Genomic DNA, 17,778 nt, shown 5'->3' on the forward strand with positions numbered 1-17,778 from the left:
AAGTAGTGACAAGTTAACTATTGACCACAGATTCCTAAAAAAAGACGCTGACTGCTCCCCCTTTAAGTAGTTCTCACTCGCAACTAAAGCGGATGAGGGAATTAAGAGTGAATCATCCCGCATTATAACACTGTGTGCGCCAATCAAAAATTTCATATCTATCACGCTTCGTTCATATGTGTATGATTTTCACCGCCTGCAATGCAGAAGCATGTCGAGGGGCCCTGAACCGTATAACATCATTTGATTTGAATACTATAAACCTCTTCTAAGTGGGTGAGATGACCATGATTGGAAAACTTATGCGCGGGACTTACAATCCGACTCTGGTCCTTGCACTTGAAATATTGACTGTTTTCGATTACTATATTACGTTCGATACCAATGAAGATGGCACGTGTCGGAGAATTATGCCGGTACCTACTGACTTCAAGTTGGGCGATCGGAAGCTAAAGATGCTGACTCTTTCTACAAGGTTCAGGCGTTTCAATGAACTCATCTTCCTTCTCGAAGAATTCCCATATCATACTTTACAAAAACCATAGTGTTAGAAGTATGTATAGCTTATAATTCTCCATTCTTAATAATATTACCCAAGTTTGATCAGGATCTCTCATATTGCGGTAAGTGATTCACAGAATCCAAATTATTACATTTATGCATGCTAATTTATGCTTAGCGAAGATCGTAAAGTTTATGCACTCCACTTGAAAGTTAAGTGACTGAGTGGGACGGACTTTACGGCTATAACGGCTATAACGCCAACCTCGTTTTCTCCACCCTGGGACCTGCACTGTCATATGTACGCCAAAACTGTCATCCAGAGAGCGCGCGGACTTTTGCAAACATTATGAACAGCGTTTCCAAACGAATAAAGATTAGATTTCCGACGATGACTGCATCTTATCTTTGGTAGTCACACCGTGACATCTTGATGGCCAAAGGAAGGGACTGCGACTCACTCCGAAGGTGGTGCAATTGCGAGGAGGAATCGGTGGAATTGAAGAGGAACGTGAGTTGTCCGTTATGTGAAAGTTAAGCGTACCCACCAAATAACTGTTAGGTACTGGGTCGTGATGGCTGGTTTTCTCGTGTAGGAGGAGTAATGGATAGTTCTGCACCGGATTCCACGGCAGCTGCCCTGAGAAGTACTGCGCCACTCAGATAACGATGAAATTGTTTTTGCAACGGATATCCAACGATCGCCAAGCCGTCATCCTTTCGCTGCAATATTATTGGCTGCTGGTCGTGTTCTATAGGCAAGTGGTGCACAGAAGTCATAGCTAAAATTCTTGAAGAGGAGATTAAAAGCGGCAATTTCGAGGATGACTATTTGTTTCGAGTGAGTGTTGCTGCTTATTCCTTTTGAAGATACCAAGTAATATAGTAGGATATTGTTAGAGAATAGATCTAGAGCTGTATGGACAATGTGAACAATAGAATGGGTGCTGAGAGTCAAGTCTCGATAGCGACCAGTCAGGCCTATATATATACATGCACACGCCTCACATTGTCAGGGCCCAGGGCTTTGGTTTTCAACACGTACATTCCCACCTCCCGCTGCATGGCCCATACAGGTCTCCTCCTATCATACAATCTCCTGTGTCACAATGGACACTAAGCAGACTATAGACAGCTCCACAACGATCTTGTCCTCCATTCGGTCATCCGACAACAAAGCTTAATTACTATCTTAGTGGGAAGAAACTTAAGTCGATTGCTAAGTAACTACTTAATAAGATATAGTATCAACCTGTTTCGGGGTTTCCGACTTAATTCATACTAACTATATTTAGTTAACTAATTCGCCCTTTTAGAGTATTCCGTTTTCCGGGTAGTTAGATTAACAATAGAGTATTCATAATAACTACATTTAGCTAAGTAAGTCGCCCTTTTAGAGAATTCCGTTTTTTTTTGACGTTAGGGTTCAGATACAAATGACCAAGAAAATAATAGACCCTCCGCGCCTGATAACAAAGAACTCGCCTAACTTCTCATTTCTTCAATTCATTGATCCATTCCAATACAGTCGCCGGCTCGACTCTCTTCGTGTAATCCGGATCGATAAAAGTGTTCCTCACAACCCCCTTCTCATCAACCAAAATAGTCGCTGGCACAGGCACGACCAGCGAGTCGTCGCCATTCCTCTCTGCGAAACGGTGACCAAATTTGTCGAAAATCGGCCTCAAGGAATCCGGCTGCTGGAACAGAATCCCAAGCTGCTTGGCGTATTTGTTGCCCACATCTGACAGAACGGGAAACTTGAGATCGTGCTTTTCAGCGGTGCTGAGCGACTGATTCGGCAGCTCAGGACTGATGGCGACGAAGCTGATGCCCTTGCTTTTGATCTCGTCTACGATCTTTTGAAAGCCGACAAGAGCGATATTGCAGAAAGGGCACCATTCACCACGGTAGAAAGTAATTAGCAATGGTCCATTCGCGAGGAACTCGGCGCTGCTGCGTTCATTGCCGACGGCGTCGCTGAGGCGGAATTCAGGGAGAGTCTCCCCAACTTGGATGGCAGCTTTGGGGTCGAACGATTCTATGAAATCATTTCTCGCCTTGGTAATAACTGAAAGCACTGGCTCAGGTGCGTTCTTCTCGAAGTTTTCGAGGATAGCAGAAAGCTCAGCGTGTTGGGCCATGATCCTTGTAGTATTATGTTGGTAGGGTTAGGTTAGATTAGAATCAAGATCGTGAATCTGGAAAACCTTTTCGATTGATGAGATGATTCGCTGTAGAGTGCAATGCTGATGATGCACTCATTCCCTAGAAAACAGGTCATATTTATATACCCTTGATGGTGTGAATGAGTAATCAGGGTGAATTAAACCATCCGAGCTCGCACGATTACCAACCCGGACTAGTTCGGACCATCTCGGGCATTCTCTTCTGCACCGTCCGAGCTCGTCCTCGGCCTTCTTCTCTCACGTAAGTTGGATGACTGCTCACCTTTTGCCTGGCGGACTTGTTTTCACCTGATTCCTGAAACAAATAATCATTGTTCAGATACGAACCTCGGTAAATTTGAAGAATCACTGAGGTTGATACAGAATGTCAAGTAAAAACCGCCGAACTTCACGAATGCGCCTCGGGACGCGCAGCTGCGCAGAATGTCGCAGACGCAAAGTCCGTTGCATATTTCCTACTCAAGGCGCGATATGCCAGGGTATTTTATTTGATACGAGATGTATTCGCGGGCTACGAGTCTCCTGTTGGATAATCTTAAACGTAGTTCAGACAGTGTCGGCTGCATGCGCACCCGTAAAACGAATTGCCTGTTTTCTGTTGTTGTCAGGCAGTCCCATGGACAATGACAAGTTAAGTTCCGAGAATTTGAGCATAATCTCCGAGCATATATCAAACGAAAGGAGCTCTGAGCACCAAGGACACCATCTATAGGTTATTTCAAGTTAATAAAAGAGAGAAACCATGTAAGGATATAATCCATGCCATGACATCGGCCCATAAAGAAAAGCAACGTGGCGATATACACAAAAACGACATAGTTCAAGTAGAGACTCGTCAGCGTCGTCATTGTATACGATGGTCAGGTGACCTATGGACAGTAGGTTACAGTAGGTTGTAGTCTCCTTTATCATATAACTCTTCGAATTGTACACCTATGCCTCTGCTGATTCTTGGCCAGTTCGATATACTCACATTTGGGAAAAAATTTTTGACATGAATTGCATGACGTCGGTATAATATTTTTGCTTAGCTGATTGCATTATACAACTATTCATTATTGCTTTACTATTATGAGATGAAGCTTCCACAATCCAGAATATTCAGGATGTTCGTCGCAGCCCAACGCAGCCGTTCGTGTGCGATTTGTAAGAGTGGGCGTGATTGAGCGTGAACTGCAGGAACAGGAAAATTAATTGAAGATTTGTGCCAAGATACCGCAGAGAAGTTCGCGGTTCATGAAGAAAACGGTACTTTCGAGTTCAGGTACATCAAGCTGCTTGCCGTAGAGGAGCACAGTAGATGCTGTTCCAAATGGAAATAGGATAGAGAACAGTTCGACTCTATTTGTGGTCTCATGCCTCTTCAGATCGGATAGTAGCGCACATGAGCCGGTGAGTGATGGTCGTCTCGGGCATGCACCTACCCTTATTTGACATCCACACACCGGTGACCGGTCTTGCTCAAGCAACGGAGGGTCCCTTCCGTCGGAACAGATAACGTTGAACCCAGCAAGCACGGCCGTTAATAGTCAGCACATATCATTCACTAATAAAAATTTCACATGCCGGCGTCGTCGACCATCCCATATGCCGTCCCCCAATAGTCAAGGGTGTTTAATCTCCGTGTCCAGTCTCTTCTGTTTGAAGGCTGGTCGTCTGTTGGGCCGCTTCTCATGATCATCATGGACATTATATTTGCTTACTCTCATTTGCTCTAGTCTCCATACCAGCAGTGGTTTTCCCTTTCACTCTCATATCTTGGGCAATCTCCCAGAGTAGTGATGTTTTGCTTCTGTAGGACCGATTATAAATTAGCCTGGTCCCCCGAGTATTTTCCAAGAAATCGGAGATTGTGTTCTATATATCTTGTTCCAGTTTCACGGTTTATAGTTTCTCTTCCCCCGATCGTAAATCTCGCAGTTAAAGCAGAATTGAGTTAATATTACTATAAAATTAGAACAGTCCGGCGCTTTTAAGCGATATTTCATCAGAAAAGAGTCCATGCGATAGGGAGACTTGTCTTTTTTTCTATTGTTCGATTTTGGTAAGAAATAATCTGTGAGGGTAAAATATGTTTGCGGATGAGTCGGGCCACATCGGATCTTAGCCAAGATTGGTTGCTAAGCTTGAAAGAGGCGAGAATTTCTGCTGGAAAATATCTTCGAGATCTCGTGAAATGTTCAGACATCTCCCTGCATAAATTCCAGGATATATGACTAAGAACACAGCTGTACATATAAGCCATGCGACTCGTATTTAACTTAAATTAGATATGAATTCACATCGTCATTGTATTAAGGCAGTTTCACGCTGGAGTTAGAGCGTTTCTTCGCTAGATAACTTTCCACCGGCTGCAGCAGTCAAAGTAAAATTAAAGCGAGCATAACAATGTTTTTTGGTCATCCATTTGCATGATTTCTGACTAGCCTGGTTTTTGTTGGGAGCCTTGCCATTGTGACACATTCCTTAGGTGTGTGCAGCCGGCTCCGAGTGGTCCCAAGCGTCAGGCGCTCCTAAGCCTGAGCCGCACAGCTGGTCTTAGACCTTGCATATGCCAACATTAAGCGCCGCATTTGCATGAAAGAGGTATAGCACAGGTTTCAGCCAGCGGCGTCTTAATTTACCAGCGTACGCTTGGCGTCTCCTGGGAAAGATCAGCACCATACGTCACCGTATTTCCCAAGGATACACCACGGGTGTGTAATATACTGAGAAAATTATAATCAGCTATACAAAGTTCCACCGTCTGACAGACAGCAAGTGTGTTCCCGTGCTTCGCCTTACCCGGTCGACTCTTATTACCAGACTTTGTGTTTTGCTTTGCGGGCATGCTGGCCTCGCGAAAACGAGTAAGAGCGTTTCACATTCGCGCCTCACATTTCTTTTGCTCGGAGACACTTAGGTACGGCTATGTTTACCCTGCCGATTACGGCAAAAGTTTTATCCGGCTTCATTCCTCGCCGTTTCCTGGGCGTTCTCTTAGGTTTAACTAAAATCCTGTGGCGATCAATGTAATATTAAGATCGGGACCTCGGCTACGTCATAGTTCAATTTCTTCTGCAAGTTCGACATCATCGTCGCCTTCAACGGTCTACCTCAACTTTCGTTGCTTTTTGCTCGTCCCTTTCCAAGGTGCGGCTTTGACCCATCGGAGAATCAGTTCAACTTCAGGACTGGAACCGATGTTAAGAAGTTGACATGGCACTATAAAGTGAATTGGCGACCACTCTTGGAGATCTCATTCATCTCTCCCTTACAGCTCAAAGACGCTCTTTACAGATGGCAGGAACATATCTCGGCCTACGCGGTAAGGGGTTGAACATCGCCGTCACGACCATCGCTGGCCTCGGATTCTTATTGTTCGGATTTGATCAGGGTGTCATGGGGAGCCTGCTCACCCTCGACACCTTCACCTCCACCTTCCCGGCCATGGACGTTAGCAATAATGTCTCCGCAGCTAAGCGAACCCATAATTCTACTATTCAAGGCGTGGCTGTCTCACTCTACGAAATCGGCTGCATGGTCGGGGCCATTTTAACCATGGCTATCGGCGACAAGTTGGGCCGCCGCAAGACGATATTTGGCGGCTCGATTATCATGATTATCGGCACTGCCATCCAATGCTCCGCGTTTTCGCTCGCTCAGTTCATAGCGGGGCGCCTTATCACTGGCCTTGGAAATGGCTTCATCACGGCGACTGTGCCAATGTGGCAATCTGAGTGTGCGAAAGCAGAATCACGCGGCCAGTTAGTTATGGTCGAGGGTGCTCTTATTACTGGCGGTATTGCCTTGTCTTACTGGTAAGCTCGCTCAATTCGATTTCTCGAATTTTATACTGACGTCTGTTAGGATCGACTTTGCATTCTATTTCGTCCCCGGTCAAGCAGATTGGCGTTTCCCCATCGCTTTCCAGGCAATTTTCGCAATTATTATTATGTCCACTGTTCTACTACTCCCTGAGTCTCCACGTTGGCTGTTGAAAAAGGGTTACGATCAAGAAGCAGCCCTCGTCTTCTCCTCACTCGAGAACGTACCTGAGGATAGCAAAGAGATCGTCGAACAAATAAAGGAGATCAAGTCGACCCTCACCTCCGAGCCCCACTCGTCGATCCGGAAAGTATTCACATTTACGAAGGAGAAGCACTTCCACCGGACCATGCTCGCGTTTTGGAATCAGGTTATGCAGCAGATTACTGGAGCCAATCTCATCATCTACTATGCCGGAACCATCTATGAGAACTCTATAGGACTGTCGCCGTTGAAGGCAAAGATTGTTGCCGCTTGTAACGGTACGGAGTACTTCTTAGCTTCCTGGGTTGCGTTTTATACAATTGAGCGTCTCGGTCGCCGAAAGCTGATGATTGGTGGCGCTACTGGGCAGGCAGTCACCATGGGCATCCTCACCGCTACCACATACTTGGCTGACAAAGGAAATAGCAACGCGGGTATTGCGGCAGCCGTCTTTCTCTTCGTTTTTAATACCTTCTTCGGTATTGGTTGGCTCGGCATGACGTGGTTGTATCCTGCCGAGATTGTCTCTCTCCAGGTTCGTGCACCAGCAAATGGCCTTTCGACCGCCGGAAACTGGATCTCCAATTTCATGGTCGTTATGATCACACCCGTTGCCTTTAATAGCATCGGCGCCTATACTTACCTCATCTTCGCGGCTATTAATGCTGTGATGGTGCCCACTGTGTACTTCTTCTACCCGGAGACCTCCGGTCGGTCGCTCGAGGAGATCGATGAGATCTTCGCCCAGAGCAACTCTTGGACCCCGTGGGATGTGGTTGGAATCGCACATCGCATGCGGAAGAATCATGTCGACTTCAATGAAAAGAGAGATGAAGAAGCCGGAAAGAATAGGTGGAGGAACCATGACGACAAACACAGCGAGAAGTCGGACGCGAATTACAGAGATCGGAATCTGCTTGGCGGTGGCAGTGGGAGCTCAAGCACTATCGGTGATATTGTAGACAACGAAAGATAGCTTGGGGAAGTTGGTATAAAATCGTGTTTGGCTATTTGGTATAAATCGGTTTGGCTATTTGGTATAAATCGTGTTTGGCTATTTGGTATAAATCGTGCTACTATAGAGTTACTTGTACACATTGTATAGAATCGTTCTGACATAACCGAAACATATTTTGTTCTACTGTTTTAGGCTATGAATTGCGCCCTATTCCGTACGAGCATGTTCAAGAATCAGGAGAAAAATTTGCGCAAAGACAATTTACATCTGTGACCCTTCTTGTTGGGTGAATGTTGGGATAAAAGACGGCGTCATCACGGCACTCTCAATGAAGCATTAGGTTCCATTCAATCCCGCACGCCAAACTTGTCATTGTAATATGGATGTCCTCCACGGTCACGGTACCATCGACATCGAATGTTTAAGAGTCAGTGAGACATCTGTTCGAATCCCTAAGCAGTTTCACACCATTATAATTAGACTCCTCATACTAGATCCATAAGATTATACATGATAGGTATCTGGGTTCAATTCAGATATAGCTTGTCTAGTTCAGATACTAACACGGATATTTGTCTGGGTAATGGATACGGAATATGAATATGGGAAAATAAGAGGATATTATTCATGCCGATCCCTATAAAGCCTGGTGACGAGGCTCTGCGACTAGCAGAGATGACATCTATCCGGCCATAGGAGAGGCTGGTGAGCTTTGCAGAATTTATCGACACTGACGCGGACTTCCAGCCGAACACGATTGCGCTTTTCTTTGGGCAGTTCTTTTTTACGTTAAGAAGCCACCCAAAGAGAGAAAATATGTACAGAAGCTGGATTTGTTTAGGGTTTATATATATATCTAAAAGAGTCCACAGTGGTCCAGCTGATATTCACGTTTGGAGACAGCGTCTCAGGGTTTTGGGGAGCCTTGCAGGGGACAATCCCTACGGTGACAAATTGTAGCATATCTACATTCGTCAGGCGAGAGGATCAAGCGAAGAGCGCAGAGGAGGAGGGAATCAATGCCATTATCTTTCACGACTTAGGACAAATCGATAGCTAGCGACCAGGAGTTGTTATTCAAGAATCTGGCACGTCAGTCATTTTCAATGCAGCCTCAGGCTCCACGGCACTTCTGGTTATCACCGATTTTCAAAATTGCGCACTTTATATCCGTCATAAAACTTTCACGGCAAACGACTCAACCGATTTTATGTGCAGAACATCTTCCACCTATATTGGGACCCACAGGAAATCATTTATGATCGTGGGTCACAATTCATTTCGCGCTTCTGGAAAAGTACTCAATTGTTCCTGAAGATTTGGGAAGGTCACTCAACGCCATGGCAGCCGCGGAGAGACGGTCAAACCGAGCGGGTGAATCTGACCCTCAACCAATTCCTCTGTCGTTATACAAATCGACTGCAAAATGACTGTTGCTCACTGTGATCACCAGCACGTTCACATGAAACAACGCACACCATGCCACATTCAACACAATCGCCATTCTGTACAACATTGTCTATCACCCTACCTGATGGCCCAGCAGGTGTAGCATCGATTAGTGACAAGACTGACTAGCTGCAAGCTTTTCAAGCAGAGTACCTGCGACCTGTCGTCTCCCTATCCTTCGCTGCGACGATCTCACGGTCATGAGCGCCATCAAGCATTGTCGTCTGCCGTCGTACCGGCACCTGATGGAACTACAGTAGAACGCAACTGCCCACCGGTTCCATATATGGAGAGTCCCTAATTCCGCCTCTTTATCGTGCTTGGACACGTTCTCTTCCATTTGAGGATCAAAACGATGTCATCCCAAAGCGCCGGTAGCCTAGGGAGAAGGCACAGAATGTTTGGTAAAGTAAATCGCCGGCCTAACTATCCAAGTACTCTGACAACTGTAAACATCGATTGCATGCTCGAAACACATCGCAAATACACTAATACATCTCTTAGTTTGGCAATTTCCATATCGGGAGAGCCCAAGGAGCTTTAGGGTCGCATTCCCTCGGATTTGTGTGGCCTTTGCTAAAAACGATTCCATCGTTAATCTCAGTGAGGAATGCATCTGGAGCCATACCTTAAGTTGAAGTCACATAAACAGCGTACTAAGATTTTAGACAAGATTTGTTGCGTGGTATATTCGGAAGTCGAGAAGAGGAGAGTCAAATCCCCTATTCTAAACTCGCCCGGTCTGAGCCGAAAGTTCAGGGCTCCCCTAATTCCTAAGTTAATTCTCAATGCGAGCTAATTGCAGCAATCATGTCCATGTGAGAAGCAAATTCTATTGCCCGGTATTATGTTCGAGCGGTCATTATCGAGATGCATCTTATCTCCCGTAACTGGCGTTGACCGTTCCCTTATCAAAATATTACACCATAGAATGGGAACGAAGAATTGTTGGATCAGGACCGCAGCAGACAGCAGATCAACAGATATGCTCCGTCGGGACGTCATGTTACGACATATTCAATGTAACTATTTAGAGTAGTTTTACTCGTTGCACGGATCTCAGCAGCGAGATCGTACCTATCAGGCAGACAATCGTGAGAAGATGAGTCTGAACCGCAGCAAGTACACATTGGTCGAAAGTTTTATCGCGGTAGTATTATCGTGGATGACGAATCGTGGAAGCAACAAACAATGGCGAAGAGATGACGGGAACGTCAACGTTGATGACGAGGGGCAACGTAGATCCAACATTGAAAGCGAAGTAAGTGGAGACGAACTTTTGAACGGCGAAGTGATGGATTATCAGAGATGGATAAAGCAGCGGGCGATGTCAACAATGGTGCGCTAGATTGACATACTACCATTGCAATGCTAATTTGCTTACTGTAGCGGCGCAAACGTTGACTTCTTGTTTCACATATGTTCTCCCAGGAACAACCAACCGGTGACAAGTTGGGACGCTGTTGAGAAACTGAAAGGAACAATACACTAGAAAAGAATAGAAAGGGGCAGAATAGTAGGAAGAGAAATAGGAAAGAATTATTTGGAGAGAGAATTCTACTAACATATTTTGCCACAGAACTACAATTATGTGCCGCAACCTTGTCCAGCGACAACCAGTAACCTTCTCTGTGATTCGCTTCTCTTCTTAGTTCCTGATTACCTAGACTCTAAAAATGCGGTCGAATAGCCATGGTCTGCACTCGGACATGAGTTGTCATTTGCGTCGTATATACTTGCAGTGTGGACGTACAAATCTGCAAAGTTCGATAAGCCATAAAAATAATATCTCGGATCTGAATCCGAGAAAGTCTCAAATGTAGTGTGAATGGTGTACGTGGTCTCATTTACATTATTGTCGAATGTCGTGTTGTACCAGTAGGTGATATTCTTTCGTAACTCGTAATCGCTGTTGAAAAAAAGCATATAGAAGTAAAAGTACGGATAATCAGGATCGACATCAGAGCGTAAAACTATCTGGAACGAAGTGCGAACACCAAACGTGGAGTTGGCAGGTAGATTGACAGTCTGATGAATTCCGCCCAAGTATCCATTCACCTGTGTTTGACCAGGCCCGAGGATTGGCAAATATACGCCGGCGGGAGAGCTGTCATTCCAAAGTACTTGTTCAAAGTTAACTGTGTAACTTCCATTTCCATCGAGACTCCAATCTGAGAGATCCTCAAAGTGCGGCGACACAACTATATTGGTCGACGGGATGCAAAAAGTACTTGCAAGTGATGAAGGTGAGGTGGTGGCCGACGTGGACGATATCGTTCTGCTAGCACTTGGCACCGACGTAGATGAAGAAGTTAATGTGGGCGGCGGTCCAGTATTTTTAGGAGGCTAAATCGTTAGCGCCCGAATACTGACAGTACGTAGTGCTTTTACCTTCAATCTGACGCCTAATCCAGCGCCCAGGCTAACCCCGACGACTATAATGGTCGCAACAATCGTAATGTAAAACGTACGTCGTGACAATCCATAGAAATGTTGCTGGTCGCGCGTATTTCCATTGCCAAATTTTTCATTCGTACTTATGTCTAAAAGCTCCTGTGACTCTGGAATTATCATTTTTTCCAAGACAGTAGCCGCCACGAGTACCTCGGGGACATTCTGATTGAAAACCTCTGGGGCAATCTCCGCTTGGTTATTGGATGAGTGGTACTGCGTATCTTCTTTCCGCACGACTACTTCCGGGACATTCTGATTGAAAACAACCTCTGGAGCATTTTCCGCTTGGTTATTGGATAAGTGGTACTGCATGTCGTTCCGCACCCCGTATGGCAGTATTAGAATTAATTAAAGAAGGCACAGTGTTAACCCGTCCATGACAATGAGATGGTAAGCATTAGATTATGGCATTGCATGCTCAACGTCAAGGACTTCAAAATATTCTGCTAGAAATGGCCAACGTTGGTTGCTCCACCGGCCGTTTCCGCGTATGCCAAAAAAAAAAAAAGCCGTACGCTTGGCTGTACTCCGACGGAACTGCCGCCCATTTACAGACAAGGCAGAGTCTCAGGAGACTTCAAAGATGAGGGAAATTTGTCACACATGTTTGCGATTGACGTGCACATAGGAGGCGTATAAGTCCTCCGAATTGATTTCGTTATACGAAGAGTTCATATGACGATACTACTGACGAGCAGGCTGACCCGAAAACGAATCGCGAATATATTCATAATTTTACCCTGACCCAGCCAATAAAACTTAGACTAGAGGGCCTCGGAGAGGATTTTTAAGCAACAGCCTTATTATAATGCTCACCAAAAGGCCCATATAGCAAGGCCCTATTCGGTGAATAATATTCGCAAATGCGAATATTCGAGGCAGCCCTAGGTGAACCTGCCTCAGAATTCACTATCTGGGTTAACCGGTTGATAGTAGTGAATTTCCCATGAATATGTGGATGATCACGCAACGGTTACTGGGAAGATTATTATGTTTGTCCTTAACATTCTATTTCTATTTCTAGGATCTTAACTGTATTTTCTCCAAATCGAATGTTCTTAAGCAGCGCCTAGTCCATTGAGCCTAGGAGTAATAAACCTGAATCTTGAGCCCTGAACCGAATATTCATCTTGACTTAAACTTCTTCCCTGAACCAACACTAGACTTCATCGATTAACTCAGATTGCGAGCACACCTTTCAAGCATTCAAGCTTCTACATATTGGAACACTATTACAACGTAATATTCTAGTACACTGAAACTACTCACGAAATTATCACAGCCTACTTGACGGCTATATTTCTAACGCGTACACTACTAAATTGAATTCGGATATTCCATAAATGCTACTTTGGCTAAACCCATACCAGACGCTGATCCGCATTCGGTTACTTTTGAATTTTTATTTATCACAGCTCAAAAGCCCGACAGGCTACTTCGAACCCAAGTTTACTACTATATGGTCGGCCTTTATAAACAAGTTGTACCGTATCGCTTTCAGAAGCGCATTGAGAAAAGCCATTGTTTTCTAAGGCTGTCACCAGCAGTCCAACACAGACTGAAGCCAAATGCAAGCCACAAGTATTGCCATTGTTTTAGTGAAAAGAAGAGGGCCCGAAGTTATTAGCTTAAGATAACTCGACGAAGTAGAGTCAGTGCCGTATTACAATATATAACAAACAACGCAAAACAAATTTGCGAAAGTGTTAAGGTGTGATTTGATATGAGAAGATCGCAATTGGCTATTAGATAGGAGAGGAGGAAAAGACTAAAATGAAAGACCTTTATACTATATATAATTCTAATGCTAAGCTGTGGTTGCTGTATCCCACACACAATAATTGAATTGCCGAATGATTGGCATATGTTTCAGTCACTGGCAGACAGTTCAGGTAGTGTTTCTTACTCTATTGCGTAAGCCTACTCCTGTTACAATGCATACGAATCGTGTCATGAGTTACACCTGTCACTACGTCATGGAATCCAATGTTGTTGCAGAGGCCGCAGCCCTGAATTAGCGGAGAGGTTGGTCAGAACATGACGAGGAGCGACAGATGTGTAAAACCTAATCCTCTGTCGTAGGGAGAAAATCCCTCGAACCCAAATATTTTTGGGTCCGTATTGATTTTAGCCTTAACAACCGCGTTATCTTGCCAGAGCAGAACATATTGCTCAGTTCGTGCCAGAAAAGCGGCTGAAGCACATCGATTGGTACATATACTTGCTGTATATTGTTCATTCGATCGCTGGCTACGACAGTATACGGGCGTATGTTAATAGTCGAAGTACGAGGCTTTGTGTATCGCGGTGTCCAGATAAGTCGACACGGAACTAGGACACCTGATCGTGATGACCCATGTTACTCCTTACTCAAAGCTGTATAACTGCTGGAAAAAGCAAGCATGTAAAACGTTTCATTGCTAGTGGAAATTGTGGAAATGTGTAGAACATTCTAGACTACGATCGTAGATTGTAGAATATTCTAGTAATGTGTAAGCATGACGCAATTGGGTATTGGGTGGAATACCTAGAAGGTTTCAGATGGAAATGTCTCAAGTATATAGAGGTCATTGGAACCTGCAGTTATGTATATGTTGTTTGCTGTTGTGTGCTCCAATATAATCAAATATTACAACAGTTATTGCCATGGACCATTTTGCCTGATCGCGAGAAAGAACCCGAGTCAACTAGGGCTATAGCAAATTGGGATACGAAATGGCAGATACTTTGGCACCAGTGGTTAGTTTTAATAAATTTAGATTATAGTTAAGAGATACTATTGGTAGCATATGAGCATTGTCTCGATCACAACTAAAACTTTGTGAATCCCTTAAATTTCACAAACGTATAGTCCCATGGTCGCTGCTCGGGATCCTCCGCAAGTTGGAAGTAGACCTCACTATGTGCCTTGGCATCAGGCGAAGAACCCACAGGAGCACCGCTAGGATTGCGCTCGTCGGCGTAGTAGAATTTGTAGCCTTGCGAACCGTATGACTTGACAGCGCCGTCGATTAGGTGCGCAGCCGCAGCCTTGCCAAGACCGAGTGTGAGCATTGCAGGCATTGCGCCAGCAACGTTCAATACGTTTCCCGTGACGATAAAGGTTTTAGAAGAGGACTTGAGATTCTTCCAGCCCTTGACGGTCTCCTGAATAGCGGTGTAGAGACTAGAAACATTGACGTTGATATCCTCCTGAAAGACCGTAGCAGGGATGGAGAATGCATCATTTGCGGGCGCGAAGTGTAACGCGGCAGCTGGATGTTGTCAGCAATATTAAGGACGTAGGCCGAAGATACTCACCATTGTAAACGACAACGGAAGGATCACCCCAAGACTCTCTGACCTGCTTGAACGCGCTGGTCACAGTCAGAGGATCCGTGAAGTCCGCCTTAATGCCCAAGTAGTCGTCTGAAGTAGTAACTCCAGATCGGGAACACACTGCGACCTTGTAGCCATTCGCAGCGAACTTCTTTGCGACGTGCTGGCCGATATTAGGACCTGCGCCAAGTATGAATGCGATCTTGGCTGCCATTTGGTTGACGTTAAACAATATTGAGTCTGTAGGATGGATTAATTGGCAATATTGGGGTGGGATGGACCGGAAGAGAGCAATGAGACCGAACAAGACCGGACATAACTCTCTCTATATAGCCGACGCAAAAGTATCCAGACCATTCAGAGACAATGATTGCGGGAAGTTGTGCGCGTTGCAGGATGACCAAGCAACGTGGATTACAACGCGTAAGCACGTGTAACAAGGAATTCAATGCCACCTGTAGCACGAGAAGGTTAGGGTTATCCTTAACATGAGCAAACAACGATTAATGCAAATACAATCCGGCTTAGTTGAGCAGGCTTATGAGAAGAGAATATCGCCCCAACGACTAGAATTTCCGAGAACGATATAAGCCATGACGTACCCTACGAAGAGATTCACGCGGGGAAATTAAGGTTGCACAAAAGTCCCAGCTAATAATAAGCCCTAAACCTTGGTTGATAGTGTCTACGGTTACCGAGCCGGCCTCATCGCTTGCCTGATCCCTGAGGCAAGTCAAGAAATATAAGACATCGACTTGGTCGTCGCCAATGACATATTTCAATGGCGTAGTTTACAGCTATTGACACCTACTAGTTCAATAAATATCTGTTAATTATCATTATACAAACAATGAGGCCGATTTGGCTATCGACTTTGTACCTAATATTCTTGGAACTATAAGGTGGAGAGAAAACTATGAAGTGGCTTCCAACAACCAGCTCTTTTGTTCAGAACTTCCATGTGATAACCTACATTACATCGGCGGGTACTAAATCTTTTGATGGGGCTGGGCAATGACAAGAGGTCCAATGTGATGAGAAATGGCAGTCATTCAGAAAGTATCCAACTGTTCAGGTTCTTGGTGTAGGCCACCTTTCCGAAAAGCTTAGAGACAGAAATAAGTTTCTTTTCACACTATAGGGGGGAGGTGTTCTCTTACCAGTTGGAAGCAATGCCGATGCGTACATTACCATCGTAATAGGCATGAGGTCTTCTGGTGTAAGCTCTGCGATATGCTTCTCCCACAAATCTAGGATTAGTGGCGCTCGAGCATGAAGATAACTGTCCTGGCCGTAACATTCTATACCCATAAGAGCACCGAATTCTCGAAATGCCAAACGATGTCCTAATGTCTTCTCCGTATACCTCTCCTCACTGAAGATTCGACCTAGGACGAATTAATCTCGCACTCCCAAATATAAAAAACGAGAAGTCGTACGTAGTGATCTGACACAGCTCTGAGCCATATCCTCCGCCCAGGTCTCCGTCCTTGCACACCAATGAGCTATCCAGAGGGCCATACCAAGATCTAAAGTATCATTGGACTCAAATCGGGTTTCTGTCAGGTCCATCACTCTTTCGTAGTCAGATATCTCTTCAGCTAGAATAGGACCTTCGTTCGCAGTTGCTTGAAGCAAGTGGAAGACGACGTAACCTGTGGTCGCATCTAGATGTCCTTGACTAGCAACTAATGGTCTCGACATGTCCATGGCGATCTTCCAAACCATCCGAGGATTTGAAGTCTTCCGGCGGAGAAAAAAATTAGGGTGGATTGCCCTAGCAAGTGATATTGCTTGGTCGTTGTAGATTCGATCTTCAGCAGCGACAGATAAGCGGTTGAGAGCAAACATCCACAGCGTAAGGTAATGATGATATTGGCCATCTCCATCTGATCCTTCTGCATCAATCTTCCCAATCCGCAGGCCTCCACCTAGAGCGTTCTGATCTGTCGCTCCCGGGAGTCGAGATGTGCCATCGCGCGTCCACCCTAGTACGTCATGCACGGTCTGCGTCAGACGCTTGGCGAAGTCCAAAAATTTAGCCTGGTTGGTTTCTTTGTATAAAGTAAGGAAGTTGAGAACGCCAAAGGCGTCAGTCCATAGATATCGGCCGCGGTGGCCACCAGAATTTGGCGGCGGTCTCCAGTCAGCAGCATTTTCGATGCGGATTCGGTCGAAAGATCCGTACAATTCCTGCATCGCAATACGAAATCTATTCAATCGGGACGCCATTGATCCTTTGCGTTGCAATTTTGATCAAGAATTTCTGATATCTTCATGAGGCTCATTAGCAATTGCACGGATTGTACCAGGCTCGGAGTGGAACGTAAGCTGACTGTATGTTCAGTCAGGGCACGTTGTGTGTCTTTGATCATGTGATATTTTCATCACACATTCACTTCTGCCACAACACGCGATATTCAGATCCATATTGATGCTGCTCCTGTCCAGAAATGCAGTACGATCGATCGATCCAACTTCACTGTTAGTTTATACCACAATATTGGAGTAACTAGATGTCGTGTGTCCCCTGAAGTGTAATATCTGATCTGTCGCACATCAAGGATACATCAATCTCTAAGTTACAATGTCGTAATTTGCATGACTACTGAAGGTCCTAAACCACCCTGCCACATCGGCCGTCTATATTAATTACACGCTCATTGTTAGACTAGGGTCATGCAACTCGGGGAAAACCCGAGAAGGAAGCGAGCCTCAACGCGCGCCACAGCAATTAGTAAGTAAAAGTGTGACGGCTCTTAAAGTGCCGGTTGATTGCAGTATGGAGCATCTACACTATCGTCGTTCCTGTGTAGATATTTGTCTACTGTCCGATCTACTGTCATCCAACGCACCAGAATATTTCGTGCACCATTGACATCGCGGTCGCACTCAAAC

The 17,778-nt window shown here is 45.2% G+C and overlaps 5 protein-coding genes across 5 annotated transcripts; 1 reads left to right on the forward strand and 4 right to left on the reverse strand.

The window, feature by feature from the left end:
* Positions 1 to 1,637: 1,637 nt before the first annotated feature.
* V1508DRAFT_43619 (thioredoxin-like protein) lies at positions 1,638 to 2,849 on the reverse strand. The gene has a single exon (XM_066942103.1). It carries the CDS (start codon positions 2,643 to 2,645, stop codon positions 1,995 to 1,997), a length of 651 nt encoding a protein of 216 aa, XP_066792523.1. The 5' UTR covers positions 2,646 to 2,849; the 3' UTR covers positions 1,638 to 1,994.
* Positions 2,850 to 5,826: 2,977 nt separating this feature from the next.
* V1508DRAFT_43664 (general substrate transporter) lies at positions 5,827 to 7,915 on the forward strand. The gene is made up of 2 exons (XM_066942118.1): positions 5,827 to 6,490; positions 6,540 to 7,915. Exons 1-2 carry the CDS (start codon positions 5,970 to 5,972, stop codon positions 7,675 to 7,677), a joined length of 1,659 nt encoding a protein of 552 aa, XP_066792524.1. The 5' UTR covers positions 5,827 to 5,969; the 3' UTR covers positions 7,678 to 7,915.
* A 2,698-nt stretch (positions 7,916 to 10,613) lies between these two features.
* V1508DRAFT_427546 (uncharacterized protein) lies at positions 10,614 to 12,221 on the reverse strand (the record flags this gene model as incomplete). Its single annotated transcript, XM_066941689.1, has 2 exons — positions 11,500 to 12,221; positions 10,614 to 11,454 (listed from the first exon to the last, which is right to left on the reverse strand). Coding segments are annotated over exons 1-2 (1,058 nt in total), but the record flags the coding sequence as incomplete, so codon positions are not given.
* A 1,773-nt stretch (positions 12,222 to 13,994) lies between these two features.
* V1508DRAFT_427551 (uncharacterized protein) lies at positions 13,995 to 15,475 on the reverse strand. Its single transcript, XM_066941690.1, has 3 exons — positions 15,397 to 15,475; positions 14,863 to 15,335; positions 13,995 to 14,816 (listed from the first exon to the last, which is right to left on the reverse strand). The coding sequence occupies exons 2-3, from the start codon at positions 15,092 to 15,094 to the stop codon at positions 14,374 to 14,376; spliced, it is 675 nt and encodes a 224-aa protein (XP_066792526.1). The 5' UTR covers positions 15,095 to 15,335; positions 15,397 to 15,475; the 3' UTR covers positions 13,995 to 14,373.
* Positions 15,476 to 15,694: 219 nt separating this feature from the next.
* V1508DRAFT_427553 (uncharacterized protein) lies at positions 15,695 to 17,271 on the reverse strand. Its single transcript, XM_066941691.1, has 3 exons — positions 16,320 to 17,271; positions 16,041 to 16,268; positions 15,695 to 15,985 (listed from the first exon to the last, which is right to left on the reverse strand). The coding sequence occupies exons 1-3, from the start codon at positions 17,110 to 17,112 to the stop codon at positions 15,933 to 15,935; spliced, it is 1,074 nt and encodes a 357-aa protein (XP_066792527.1). The 5' UTR covers positions 17,113 to 17,271; the 3' UTR covers positions 15,695 to 15,932.
* Positions 17,272 to 17,778: the final 507 nt, after the last annotated feature.

The sequence above is a fragment of the Lipomyces doorenjongii genome (assembly GCF_038497915.1).
Source record: "Lipomyces doorenjongii strain NRRL Y-27504 unplaced genomic scaffold V1508scaffold_123, whole genome shotgun sequence".
NCBI lineage: Eukaryota > Fungi > Ascomycota > Lipomycetes > Lipomycetales > Lipomycetaceae > Lipomyces > Lipomyces doorenjongii.

Coding starts and splice junctions, on each gene's coding strand:
- V1508DRAFT_427553 (XM_066941691.1), bottom strand. CDS start 17,112: ATGGCGTCCCGATTGAATAGATTTCGTATTGCGATGCAGGAATTGTAC. Junction 16,269..16,319: donor GAGCTGTGTCAGATCACTAC/GTACGACTTCTC, acceptor AATTCGTCCTAG/GTCGAATCTTCAGTGAGGAG. Junction 15,986..16,040: donor ATCGGCATTGCTTCCAACTG/GTAAGAGAACAC, acceptor TCTGTCTCTAAG/CTTTTCGGAAAGGTGGCCTA.
- V1508DRAFT_43619 (XM_066942103.1), bottom strand. CDS start 2,645: ATGGCCCAACACGCTGAGCTTTCTGCTATCCTCGAAAACTTCGAGAAG.
- V1508DRAFT_427551 (XM_066941690.1), bottom strand. CDS start 15,094: ATGGCAGCCAAGATCGCATTCATACTTGGCGCAGGTCCTAATATCGGC. Junction 14,817..14,862: donor TTCCGTTGTCGTTTACAATG/GTGAGTATCTTC, acceptor GACAACATCCAG/CTGCCGCGTTACACTTCGCG.
- V1508DRAFT_43664 (XM_066942118.1), top strand. CDS start 5,970: ATGGCAGGAACATATCTCGGCCTACGCGGTAAGGGGTTGAACATCGCC. Junction 6,491..6,539: donor GGTATTGCCTTGTCTTACTG/GTAAGCTCGCTC, acceptor GACGTCTGTTAG/GATCGACTTTGCATTCTATT.